At 47.5% G+C, this 14,515-nt stretch overlaps 1 protein-coding gene across 4 annotated transcripts in view; it reads right to left on the reverse strand.

Annotated features, from left to right (window-relative positions):
- Nucleotides 1-14,515, reverse strand: part of LOC119950709 (cilia- and flagella-associated protein 46) — a 365,535-nt gene that overhangs the window by 74,294 nt on the left and 276,726 nt on the right. For all 4 annotated transcript variants that reach the window (XM_038773375.1, XM_038773376.1, XM_038773374.1 and 1 more), the window contains one exon: nt 12,996-13,175. In XM_038773375.1, the coding sequence (XP_038629303.1) occupies nt 12,996-13,175 (180 nt within the window). The remainder of the gene's footprint in view (nt 1-12,995; nt 13,176-14,515) is intronic.

A 14,515-nucleotide genomic window follows, 5' to 3' on the forward strand; every position in this document is an offset into this window, starting at 1 on the left:
TTCAGATCCACCGTGGAGAAGACACGATAGTGGGCGATCTGATTCACCATGTCTGCAATCCTGGGGAGGGGGTACGCATCGAGGAGTGTGAACCGATTAATAGTTTGGCTATAGTCCACTACCATTCGGAATTTTTCCCCGGTCTTGACGACCACCACCTGAGCTCTCCAGGGGCTATTACTGGCCTCTATGATCCCCTCACATAGGAGCCTATTATCCTCGGTTCTGATAAACACCCTGTCCTGCAGGCTGTACCGCCTGCTGCAAGTGGCTACGTGTTTGCAGTCCAGCGTGAGATTGGCAAAGAGTGGAGGGGGGTCAATTTTTAGCGTAGCGAGGCTGCAAATAGTGAGCAGGGGCAAAGGCCCGCCGAAGAGGAATGTGAGGCTTTTCAGGTTACACTGGAAGTCGAGTCCCAGTAGGAGTGGGGCGCAGAGTTCAGGGAGCACGTACAGCTGGAAGTTCGAGTAGCTAGTGCCCTGGATCGTTAGGGTCGCGACCTTGCGCCCTTGGAGGTGAACAGACTGAGAGCCCGAACCGAGGGAGATAGTTTGCCGTGCAGGGAAGATAGGGAGCGAACAGCGTCTTACCAGATCTGGGTGCACAAAGCTCTCGGTGCTCCCGGAGTCGAAGAGGCACGGTGTCCTGTACCCGTTGATTTCAATGGTCATCATGGAGTTGCGGAGATGTTTCGGACGCGACTGGTCCAACGTCACCGCGCTGAGTTGCGGGTAGTCGGCGGCTCGATCAGCTGTGCTGGAGTGGCCCCGGGTTGACTGCCCTCTGAATTCGTAGCCTTCGAGGCGATTTTCTGAGTGAGGAGAGGAAGGATCCCAAGATGGCCGCCACCGTGGATCGCACGAGGATCCCCATGAGACAAAGGGTCATCTGGATTCGAAATGTTAACTCTTTTGTCTCCCTACAGATGCTGCCAGACCTGCTGAGATTTTCCAGCATTTTCATTTTGGGAACGGTTGCTGTAGTTTCCCCACGCGTTGCTTGAATGTTTGCCATTGTCTATCCACCGTCATCCCTTTAAGTAACTCTCCCCAATCTATCAAGGCCAATTCATGCCTCATATCTTCATAGTTCCCTTTATTAAGGTTCAGCACCCAAGTCTCCGAATCAACTACTTCACTCTCCATAAAATTCTATCATGTTATGCTCACTAATCCCCAAGGGGTCTCGTACAGCCAGATTGGCAATGATTCCCTTCTTATTACACAGTACCCAGTCTAAGATGGCCTGCTCTCTCGTTGGTTCCTCTACGTATTGGTCAAGAAAACCATCCCGTATACACTCCAGGAATTCCTCTACGACATTGTGGATAATTTGATTTTCCCACTCTATGTGAAGATTAAAATCACCCATGATCACCGATATTCCCTTATTACATGCATCTCTAATTTTGTGTTTAATGCCATTCCCAACCTCATTCCAGAGAGCGCCCCGAGGAGATACCCCTGAGACAGATTTCTGGCACTCCTCCTCCTTGCCGGTGTGCGTTACAGCTCCCTGAATTTAGGGCACCTTGATGGAGGTTGAGGTGCCTTTGCCCCTTTTGCCTAGTTAAGTGTATAGAACCCATGATGAGAGTGAAAAAATGCTGGTGCAAGCACCTATCTGGCAGTCACAAAGTGCTCTACTGAACTTGGCTCTTCGCGGTGGATGCCAAGCACTCGTGTGCTGGAGCCATAACAGAAATCCTTTTTAAAAAAAAATTTAGAGCACCCAATTATTTTTGTTCCAATTAAGGGGCAATTTAGCGTGGCCAATCCACCTAGCCTGCACATCTTTGGACTGTGGGGGTGAGACCCACACAGACTCGGGAGAATGTGCAAACTCCACACGGACAGTGACTCGGGGCTGGGATGGAACACGAGCCCTCGGCGCCGTGAGGAAACAGTGCTAACCACTGCGCCACCCCTACATTACATAAATTATTGCTGTAGTCCTCCAAAGCTGTGCAAAGCCTCTGGCACCTCTGTCAGATGTTCGTCTGCCTGTCTTTGCATCTTCAGCATGTTTCTTTCGGACATTTCCAGAGGGTCAATTTCAGCATGGGTTCTGCATGGGCCTGCTTTCCAGCAATCCTCTGACTGTCAGGGGACCTTTGCTCTCACACCAGCTGCTGTGAAGTGTCTGTGATGTGTTCACCAGATTGTGACCCTAAACCTATTCGCACGTGCTTTCGTATTGAGGTGACTGTCTCTGTACTGCCAGAGGGTGCGGGAAAAATCTGTGATGGAGCAACCTCCAGTTGTTCCATGTTAGTATCCTCAGAAGTTGTTTTTTTTTTTTTTATAAATTTAGTGTACCCAATCATTTTTTCAATTAAGGGGCAATTTAGCGTGGCCAATCCACCTAGCTTGCACGTTTTTGGGTTGTGGGGGCGAAACCCACGCAGACACGGGGAGAATGTGCAAACTCCACACGGACAGTGACCCAGAGCCGGGATCGAACCTGGGACCTCAGCGCCGTGAGGCGGTTGTGCTAACCACTAGGCCACCGTGCTGCCCTGTCAGAAGTTGTTTTTGACCAGCGCAGATGAGATGGGCCAAAGGGCCTTTTCTGTGCTGTAGACCTCTATGACTCTACGACTAGGCGGAGTTCTGGATCCCTGCAGACTGTGTGTAACATGTCTCCCGAGTGTGAGGATCTGTAGTGGAACACAAGCTTGAGGTTATGCATAATTCCATTTCGCACTGCAGTGTCATGCCTGCCTCCTGTATGCCAAGTTCCCAACACCGGATTGGAGACATCCTCACTCTATTATATTAATACTCCAGCCTTACCATCTGTAACTGAGCTTACACCCTTCTTCTGAGGTAGTTTGACTGCCTCCTCCTTTAGATGGGCCAACTTACAGAGTTCAGGGACACTGACACCAGTCTTTGAGTGTTCCATAACATTTTTTTTGTATTTGTTTATAGCATGTGGACATCACTGGCTAGGCCAGAGTTATTGCCTATCCCTAATTTCCCTTGAGAAAGTGGTGGTGAACTGCCATCTTGAACTGCTGCAGTCCATCTTATGCAGTGCCCTCAGAGAGCGAGTTTTAGACTTTTGACCCAGCAACAGTGATGCAAAGTTCCAAGTCAGGATGGCATGTGATTTGGTGGATCTTTCAGATCATCGTTTTCCCACATGTGTGCTGCCATTGTTCTTCGAGGTGTGACGAGTCGAGGGTTTGGAAGCAGCCTTGGTAAGTTGCTGCAGTGCATCTTGCAGGTGTTACTCATTGCAGGCATTGTGCCTCAGTGGTGGAGTGTGTGAAGGTTTAAGGTGATGAATGGGGTGCCAATCAAATCTTCAGTGTTGTGATATCTGCATTCATCCAGGCAAGTAGAGAGTACTCTATCACACTCCTGACCTAAGTCATGTAGATGGTGGACAGGCTTTGGAGAGTGTGGAGGTACATTACACTGCAGAATTACCAGTCTTTGGCCTGCTCTTCTAGCCACAATTTAAATGGCTGGTCTAGTTCATTTTCTGGTCACCAATAACTCCCAGGGTATTGATAGTTGGGAATTCAGCTTTGATAATTCCATTGAATGTCAAGGGGAGGTAGTTAGATTCTGTCTTGATAGATATAGTCATTGCCTGGAACTTGTATGGTGTGAATGTTAATTGCCACGGATCAACCCAAGTCTGAATATTGTTCGGTTTTGCTGTATGTGGGCAGCTTCAGTTTAGGAAGAGTCACGAATGGTTGGGGGCCATTGAAAGAGGCCCCAAGTGGCGATTCTCCGCCAACAACTGGCCAAACTCCCGCCGCCGTGGTTCACTCATGGTTCCACCCTGCGGGAGCTCAGAGTAGCGGCTGCGAACTCAGTCCACGGCTGCCTGATGGGTGGCAGGGGGATCCGTCACCGGGGGGGGGGGCCTCCAGGATGGCCAGGCATGCGATTTGGGGCCACCGATCGGCGGGCAGGCGCGATCTCGGGGGGGCCTATATTGTTGGGGTCGGCCTGCAGTATGGATCGGCCATGTTGCGCGGGGCCGCCGCGCCGCCGTGCGCATGTGCGGGGCCGTGGCAGGAAGTGTCAGCAACCAGAGCTGCAAGGAGCACTCCAGGTCCCTGCTAGCCCCTTGCAAAACAGAGAACCACTCTGGGCTTTCTCCAGGAAAGTCCAGAGTGATTTGTGCCTGTTTTCTCGCGGGAGTGGGGACATAGCCCCATTATCAGAGAATTCTGCCCATGGTGTCCAGTCCTTTACCCCATGAGGTAACAGTGCGATCAGTGGCCTCCTGCCTGATCCAATGCACAATTGACTGAGCCTCTCATCTGTGCATAGCTAATTGGTGGCCACTACATGATGAGTTGAAGTCCTGCTCACTTCTGGTCCCCCATTAGGACACTCACCGATGCAACTGCTAGAGAACACACAACTTCATTCGGCTATAGGCTTCCCCAGGGTCTGTTTTATTACTTTGTGCAATACATGTTACACATTTGCTTCTTGCCAGGATGATCTTTAACCCGATGTTGATTAACAATCGTGGTCTTCCAATTAGAGCAAATACTTTATTGAGTAACGTTAACAAATAAACTATGAGTTTGTTCTCTCTCCAACATTTATACTAGGTGTTAAATAAACAAGTTTGAATAAGACTTAACTATGATTAACTACACCTACATTCTGAGCTGTCTCTCTCTGCCTCTGGTCACTAGTCACTATCCACATGAAGAGAGGGATCTTGGCTTGAGTCTGTCTTCTTATACCCATCTCTCGTGCTGCCATCCAGTGATTACTTAGCTGTTATGTCTCTACATTAACCCCTTGTGTACTTACAGATATGCAAATCACTACAGGATCAAGGTTCCACTAACTGCATACACTTCACCTGTGGGCACACTGGCTAACTCTACCTGACACTGCAACCGAAAGAGCTATAACTCTCAATTTTTAGCTGGTGTGTGACCACATGCAGTGAATCATGCAGGACAATGCTCCATATCCTGGCAGCACTTTTGATGCATTCATTGTGCAGCAATTCACCATGCCAGCTCTATTGGAGCAAGTACGGCACATGTAAGAGTGATTATCAGGTGATAAGGGTTATATACTGACCACATGGCAAATGATTAGGATGCACAGCTCACACCCATGTACAGGCAGCATACAATACAAGTTATGGAGCTACGTGAAATGTGATAAGGCAGACAATAGGGCAGACAAGGAGCTTTTCACAGTAACTTCATTGCAGTGTTAATGTAAGTCTACTTGTGACAATAAAACAAGAGATTAGATAATTAGCATGCTGAAACAAAACTTTTACTATCTGGACTATATTGGAGGTTTCCTGTAGTCATTGACAGAGTGTGTGTCAAGGTTTGTTGTGGCCTGCTGTACAGCCTTGCCATCATGAATGGAAAGGCCATTCTGCCAGTGATAAGATGTACGTGAAATGGGTTTAAAAGACAGAATCACCACAAGCTGCGAACTGCAAAATTTTCACAGGCAGAGAATTTTTGAAAAGGCACTGGCTGCCTTAGTTCCAACAGATAGCATTCAAGGACTATTACTGCATTTAATTAAAAGGGAGGTCGTCACACAGCTCACACACAAATATTCAATTCAATTGATCGTTACGCAGCTGCAACTCGTGTGTGTCCACCAAAACAAGGGATAATGGGAAGAGAGTTTGCTCCACCACTCAAACATATTCCTAGCATACCCATATCTAGATGTTAGTAAATAAATAGAGAAAATACGTGCTTGGTGATGTTATAATTAAGTGTACATGCCGAAGTTATGATTCGATAATTGTACTCATATTTTATAAATCATGTAACCCTAATTATTAATTAGGAATCGACACAGATTATTTTGAAACAAATTATTCTTGTCCTCTCAGAATTTTTTTTGATGGGCAGCACGGTAGCATTGTGGATAGCACAATCACTTCACAGCTCCAGGGTCCCAGGTTCGATTCCGGCTTGGGTCACTGTCTGTGCAGAGTCTGCACATCCTCCCCATGTGTGCGTGGGTTTCCTCCCACAGTCCAAAGATGTGCGGGTTAGGTGGATTGCCCATGATAAATTGCCCTTAGTGTCCAAAATTGCCCTTAGTGTTAGGTGGGGTTGCTGAGTTATGGGGACAAGGTGGAGGTGTTGACCTTGGGTAGGGGGTAGGGTGCTCTTTGCAAGAGCCAGTGCAGACTCGATGGGCCAAATGGCCTCCTTCTGCACTGTAAATTCTATCTATCTATGTAAATGTTCTCTTTGATTGGTATCCTAGAATAATAGAATTTTACAGTGCAGGAGGCCATTCGGCCCATCGAGTCTGCACCGGCTCTTGGAAAGAGCAACCTATCCAAGTCCACACCTCCACCCTATTCCCATAATTCAGTAACCCCACCCAACACGAAGGGCAATTTGAACACTAAGGGAAATTTAGCATGGCCAATCCACATAACCTGCACATCCTTAGACTGTGGGAGGAAACCGAAGCACCCGGAGGAAACCCACGCACACACAAGGAAAACGTGCATAATACGTACAGACAGTGACCCAAGCCGGGAATCGAACCTGGCTCCCTGGAGCTGTGAAGCAATTGTGCTAATCACTATGCTACCGTGATGCCCCCACTATGCCACCATGCTGCCCCCACTATGCTATCGTGCTGCCCCCACTATGCTACCGTGCTGCCCCCACTATGCTACCGTGCTGCCCCCACTATGCTACCGTGCTGCCCCCACTGTGCTACCATGCTGCCCACGCTATGTTACTGTGCTGCCCCCGCTATGCTACCGTGCTGCCCCCGCTTTGCTACCGTGCTGCCCCCGCTATGCTACCGTGCTGCCCACGCTATGCTACCATGCTGCCCACACTATGCTACTGTGCTGCCCCCACTATGCTACCGTGTTGCCCACACTATGCTACCATGCTGCCCCCACTATGCTACCGTGTTGCCCCCACTATGCTACCGTGCTGCTCCCACTATGCTACCGTGTTGCCCACACTATGCTACCATGCTGCCCACGCTATGCTACCGTGCTGCTCCCACTATGCTACCGTGTTGCCCACACTATAGAACATAAAACATAGAACAGTACAGCACAGAACAGGCCCTTCGGCCCCCAATGCTGCGCCGAGCAACGACCACCCCACTCAAACCCACGTATCCACCCTATAACCCGTATACCCGTAACCCAACAACCCCCCCCTTAACCTTACTTTTTACACTACGGGCAATTTAGCATGGCCAATCCACCTAACCCGCACACCTTTGGACTGTGGGAGGAAACCGGAGCACCCGGAGGAAACCCACGCACACACGGGGAGGACGTGCAGACTCCGCACAGACAGTGACCCAGCCGGGAATCGAACCTGGGACCCTGGAGCTGTGAAGCATTTATGCTAACCACCATGCTACCATGCTGCCCACTATGCTACCGTGTTGCCCACACTATGCTACCATGCTGCCCCCACTATGCTACCGTGCTGCTCCCACTATGCTACCGTGTTGCCCACACTATGCTACCATGCTGGTATACATTAGTTGCTTGTAGTCAAGTCTAAAGGTATAATTTATGCTGTATTCCATTGTACAGGGAGCTGGCAGACCACATGGTGGATGACTAGCTCCCATGCTATAGCTTGAAACAAAGGCTGTTTTTAAAACTCCAAGAATCTCCATCTGGTCACTCGTGAGTGCGCATAGCTGTAATTCCTCCCAAAATAAACAGGCAAATAAGGAGCATGTTGGGAGGAGGAGGAAGAAGAGAGGGGGCTGCCTTAACAGACGCTCCTGGTTCATGAATAATTTATATTAATGCAACAGCCACACTCCCAATTTCCCATTCATCAACTGTTGTCATTCCCCTGGTGCAGTGCCTCAGGAATCCTAGCAATCTACAGGAGGACAAATTGCTTGACTGCTGTGAGATCCTGCAAAATTGTCAAGGACAGAGATGTTACCGTGAGCCGACAGTACTGTTCCAGTGAAGCTCAATATAAGCTCAAGGAGCAGCATCTTACTTTTCAGTTCAGCACGTTACAGCCTTCCAGACACAATACAATTCAATAATTTCAGACCACAGTCTCTGCCCAATTTGCTTTCTCCTCTTTGGTTTTCCCCCAATTTTTTTTTCATTCAGTCTTACACCTCCTCTGTGTACATCTTTTGTTGCTTAACATCTTTTCTTGCTCTTCACCATTTGCTTTGGCCCAGGAAGACTCTGTCCTTCATCCTATCACAGACCGTCCCTGTGTTGTTTTCCCACCCATTTCTCAAAGCCGATTGTAGATCTAACTTTTCCCAGTTCTGTGGAAAGGTCATTGGCCTGAAACATTCACTGTTTATAAGAACATAAGAACTAGGAGCAGGAGTAGGCCATCTGACCCTTCGAGCCTATTCTGTCATTCAATGAGATCATGGCTGATCTTTTGTGGACTCAGCTCCACTTTCCCGCAGGAACAACATAACCCTTTATTCTTCACAAAACTATCTATCTTTATCTTGAAAACATTAACCAATCCTCTATCCATGCTACTACTTTACCCTTAAAGCCATGCATCTTTAGCTTCTACCGCAACCTTTTGTGTGGCACCTTGTCAAAGGCTTTCTGGAAATTCAGATATACCACATCCATTGACTCCCGGTTATCTACCGCACTGGTAATGTCTTCAAAAAATTCCACTAAATTAGTTCAGTATGACCTGCCCTTTATGAACCCATTTTGTGACTGTCCAATGGGACAATTTTCATTCAGATGCCTTGCTATTTCTTCCTTGATGATAGATTCCAGCATCCTCCCTACTACCAAAGTTTCTTTCTGCACAACTTGCTGAGCATTTCCAATATTTTCTGTTTTAATCCCCTTCAAGAGGTGCAGGCTAACTTTAACTGGTGCTCATTGCTTATTTATTTAGTGAATGCATCCTCCTAAGCTAAGCAATAGACTCCTCACTGGGTAAGTTTAAGGTGATTGGCCTGCTGTTTAGTCTGTGGAAAGTACACTCACTCCTCGGTAATGTGCAGCATTGCCTGGCCCGTAACTTCCTGGGTCCCCAGTGTTGTATTGGGGGGGTACCCCAAAGATCCGATGGGAATCCCTCTCAGAGGTTCCCACGTAAGGATTTATGCAGCAATTGTCCAGAGAGTTAACTTTCCATAGATAAATGCACTGTGCTGGGATCCATCCAACAAGATGATTTAAATCACCATATTCGGATGGTTCTGCCAGTGATACACGAATAGTTACTCTGAAAGAGTTAGAAAAATAAGGGCACTTCTAATTTCAATGCAACTATTTTAAAGAACAAGACACCCCACAGGACACCCCAAACTCCTCCAGGGAACTTCCCTACTCCACGCCCCAAACTAAACACCCCACGCTCACATAGTATTCCCCAACACTAACCCCCCCTCACCTTCATAAGATTGCCTACCCACCCAACCCAACCCCAACCTCCATCTGACCTAATCTGACTCCCACCCTCCCCTGACTCGGCCCGAACCCTCTCCCTGACAGGAACAAACCCCCTCTCTCCCAATCTGGCCTAACCTGAGTTCCACACCCTGACCCAACCAAACCCGACCCACCTGCTTTTCCAAACTCCACTCCCCTTCGACCTGGCCTGACCAAACCCCCAACTGAACCCGGGCTCTGCTTTGACCCAGCCAGATTTCCAACTCCCCAGGCTGACCTCCAACCCTTCCCAACCTGATCCGATCCCCACCCCCCCCATGCAACTTTGCTCCCTCACTCACCATTGTGCACCCACCCATGAATGTCCGATACCTCCAAGAATGTACAACTCCCCACCACCACCCCCGCAAATATCCGACCCCACCATGTTGTGATGTTCAGCTGCCCCTGATGTCCAAGCTCCCCCAAAATCCGACCTCTACAAATCCGATCCCCACCCCGACAACCGAGCAACCTCCTAATGTTGAAGCTCCCAAATTGAACACTCCCCACCCATGTCTAAACCTTACACACCCACACCCATCCACGAACCTTAAACACTATTATTTTCAATGGGACCTCTAAACTCATCTGCTTTAGCTCACAGGGCTGTTTAGCTCACAGGGCTAATCGCTGGCTTTGAAAGCAGACCAAGACAAGCCAGCAGCACGGTTCGATTCCCGTAACAGCCTCCCTGAACAGGCGCCGGAATGTGGCGACTAGGGGCTTTTCACAGTAACTTCATTTGAAGCCTACTCGTGACAATAAGCGATTTTCATTTTCATTTATGGCAGCAAGTGCTATCAAAGAGGGGGGGGGGGGTGTCCTCCAGCACGCCACTTCTTTTACACTTTGCTGCTGGAGTTAGGGACCTGCTGTGCCACCTGAATCTCACCTAGCCTAATTCAAAAAGATAGGAAGACAGGTACTTAAGAATTTTAGCGCATTTAGGTCGGTATGCCACTCTGAGAAGGTTATGGCTCTGAGTTTCTTTCTGCAAATGCATAACAAGTTTGTACTGAGACCCCAGTAGTGGAGATTGATTGCACAGAGGTCCTGAATCTACTTAGAAAGGAACACTGTGGCAGGGGAAGTTCAAACGCTGCTATTTGACAGATTTGTCACAAGGAACCTGTTAGTGACTTTCCGTGTTTCCCATTTCTTGATCCAAAGGATGTCTACTGGTGGACCTTGTTCAGGAAGGCTGCTCCACATGGAGCATTGAAATGGAAGGCAGGCAGTAAGTAGGTCGAACAGGTCATCATGGAGTGGAAAATGAGGTGTAGCACAGATAGTTGTGTTTTTTTGCCACTCAGTGGATGGATGTGCAAGTGATGTTTGCAAGAAAAGGAAGCCAGGGGAGGGGTGTTGAGTAAAGAGTTCCAGTTATGATGCACGTTGTTGCATTCAATTGAGTGTAAATTGTGTGTGATGACCTTTTCCAGTACTCTGCTGCATAATATGATAGGGCAAGTGCTAAGGCCCAGAGTGTTGTGGCAGCACACCCTATGTAGATCCAGCAAGTTTGGTCAGTAGTTTGTTTCTGGTTTTGACCTTTACTCCTTTTTCTTCAAATGTTCCCAGAAGGACAGAGTTCTATCTAGGATCACTCCTAAATATGTTGGTTTGGAATCATATTTTAGTTTCTAGCCATCCCTGTAGATACGGATTTTCTTTTTTGGCGCTTGCATTGTGGAGGTGGAATACAATGGATATGGTTTTAGAGGGATTCAATATGAGGCGCCATGTTCTAGCCATATACCTGCTCAGACTCTAAGTTAATCAGCAGCATGGTTAGTGATGCCTGGACAGCAAGCAACGCCAAGTTGGCTTAATTCCTGCTTTGCAGTCAACAAGCACAGATTAACTTTGTGATCCCTCATCCAATTTCAAGAGCTATTTCACTTAGCCCCCATAGCATCTGCAACTAAACTTTTTGAATGTTTTATTCATTTCACCTATTTTGTGAAAAATATTTTTTAGATTATTAAATAATTGGGGCAATTATTTATCCTTATCTATCCAGGTGACTGGAACTAGCTGGATTACTCTTGCAAACAGTCAAGACACACACTTGACGGGCCAATTAGCTTCTTTGGTGCTGTAAGTATTCTATGAGTATAGATATAAGTATTCTGTTAGAATTGCAATATTAATTAGAAAGTAAACACATTTAAATTTAGGGGCAGCACGGTAGCATGGTGGTTAGCATAAATGCTTCACAGCTCCAGGGTCCCAGGTTCGATTCCGGCTTGGGTCACTGTCTGTGCGGAGTCTGCACATCCTCCCCGTGTGTGCGTGGGTTTCCTCCGGGTGCTCCGGTTTCCTCCCACGGTCTAAAGATGTGCGGGTTAGGTGGATTGGCCATGCTAAATTGCCCGTAGTGTCCTAAAAAAGTAAGGTTAAGGGGGGGTTGTTGGGTTATGGGTATAGGGTGGATACGTGGGTTTGAGTAGGGTGATCATTGCTCGGCACAACATCGAGGGCCGAAGGGCCTGTTCTGTGCTGTACCATTCTATGTTCTACGTTCTAAATGGTATATTGTAATGAAACAAATGACAAAACGTAGTTCACCATTAACTCTATTCCTTCTGATTAATCATGCGATGCAAATTCCAAACTCCAACATGCCTTCATTTCCTGAAGGAGGTCAAGAATTACACATCTTCCCATTATACAGTGTTTTTATTTGCTCTGTATTTTTCTTCATATCTTTCTGACCTGATTCCCTGATTCTTGTCCTGTGTGTTTAACTGTTAGATTCTTACGAATGCCTCTTGCCTATTCCTATATTGTATTTCTTCAAAATAACAAGATTACGGAACACATTCCTGATATGGTGGACGTGATTTTCTACCCAACCCGTGGCGTGTTTCATGGCTGCGGAGATAGGCCACCAGTGGTTGGCGGCGGGATCTTCTGGTCCCACTGGTGTCAATGGGGTTTCCCTTTGTTCACACCCTCTGCTGCCAGAAACCTATGGTGATGGGGATGGGGGGGGGGGGGGGGGGGGGGGGGGGGGGCGCTGCGGTCCATCGGTAGTGCTGGAAGGTCCTGCTGGCAGGGCTGGGGACAGTAAATTTTACCCGCTGTACCTGTATAGTTGTGTGCTTTAAAACATTTTGTTTTAAAAACATGATCCTCTTTTTACGCCACAATATTTTGAAATACCAAGGAATATCGACATCGCCAATAACTAAGAAATGTCGACGTGGCAAATACTGAAATTGGAAGGACTAGAGGGATCTATAGACCTGGGAATAGACAATACATTTACATGGTTGAACAGTAATCAGAAGTGGAAAATTCCCATTATTATTTCTGAGTTTGGCACACTAGTAAGTTTGATTTTCAAAACAACTTTATTCCATATCCTTCAAATATTAGCTTAAATGACAGATGATGAAGTAATTAAAACTGAACACTATGTTTAAAATAAACAATATGCTTGTCCAGTTTCACTGATGAAAATTAATTAGCAATTTCATATTGTATGTACAGTATCGTTATTAATCTATTCTGCCAGACAAGGTCATAAAAAGCTAAAATGCATGAATGATAACAAATTGCAATACCTGATGTAGTGCTAAGTATTGGCTTGCTGAAACTGTATCAAATTGGCCAAAACATTCAACCATTTCAAGACTAGCTGCTCCTAAGATATTGGTAAGATTGTTGTTTAGTGCCAGATTCATAGACTGGAGTAAAACTTCACTGGCATGAGCCATGTATATCCGAGCAATGGTTCGTTCTTTCTATAAAATCAACAAGAAACAACAAACAAGCTAATAAATTTTAACTTAATTCTGTCATTTGAAGTATGCTTATGAAAGTATTACAAAACCATACACGGTAACAAAGAAATTTGAAAAAAATACTATTAAAATATTGGTCTATATATTCATAGCAAAGTTCAATGACGAGGCTTGGAATGAGGCTCTTTTGAACCTGTTGGTCGAAAAGAAATGCTTTTTTTGCTACACATTCAACGCAGTTCTCTGTAATCAGAATAAAAAAGTTCAGGTCTACAAAAGATACACAAAGGCATTCCTACGGAAAAACAGAAATGAGGAGTATCTAATAATAATAATATTTTTTGTCACAAGTAGGCTTAACACTGAAATAAAGTTAGTGTGAAAAGCTCCTTCTTAAATGGGAGAGATTGGGAAGTGTCAATGTTCAAAGAGACCTCGGACTTCTTGGTCATAACTCACTGGAAGCTAACATACAGGCACTACAAGAGAGTCAAATGGTATGTTTGCCTTTACTGCAAGGAGTTTTGAGTACAGGAATAAGGAGGTCTTGCTACAGTTGTATAGAGCATAGTGTGCAGTTGTGGGGCGAAATTCTCCGACCCCACGCAGGGTCGGAGAATCGGCCGGCGGCGGCGTTATTCCCGCTCCCGTCGGGTTTTTAATTCTCTGAGCGGCCAAAAACCGGCGTTGTTCAAATCCCGCCGGCAGCCTCTGAAAACAGCTGGCGCCGGCGGGATGTCATTGATTTTTAACAGACAGACATTCTCCGTGCCGGATGGGCCGAATTCCCGCCGACGTGGCCACGGGTCACGTCGGCGAAAAACAGAGTAGCTTTAAAACGGCGTCAAACATTGATGATGGTTGACGCCGTTCAGTGACCTAGGGCGAGTGCAGGGGTAGCGGCGTTGGAGAGGGGTGGATTGGGGGGGGTTGCGGCGTTGGGGGGGGTTGCGGCGTTGGGGGGGGGTTGCGGCGTTGGGAGGGGGGGGTACCGGCGTTGAGAGAGAGGGGACGGGTACCGGCGTTGAGAGAGAGGGGGGGCGGCGTTGGAGGGGGGTAGGGGTGGTGGGGAGGGGGGTAGGGGTGGTGGGGAGGGGGGTAGGGGTGGTGGGGAGGGGGGTAGGGGTGTTGGGGAGGGGGGTAGGGGTGTTGGAGGGGGGTATGGGTGGTGAGGGGGGTAGGGGTGGTGAGGGGGGTAGTTAGCATTGTTGCTTCACAGCACCAGGGGCCCGGGTCCGATTCCCAGCTTGGGTCGCTGTCTATATGGAGTCAATACGTTCTCCCCGTTTCTGCTTGGGTTTCCTCCAGGCACTCCGGTTTCCTCCCACAAGTCTCAAAAG

Source organism: Scyliorhinus canicula, chromosome 16 (assembly GCF_902713615.1).
Source record: "Scyliorhinus canicula chromosome 16, sScyCan1.1, whole genome shotgun sequence".
NCBI classification, from domain to species: domain Eukaryota; kingdom Metazoa; phylum Chordata; class Chondrichthyes; order Carcharhiniformes; family Scyliorhinidae; genus Scyliorhinus; species Scyliorhinus canicula.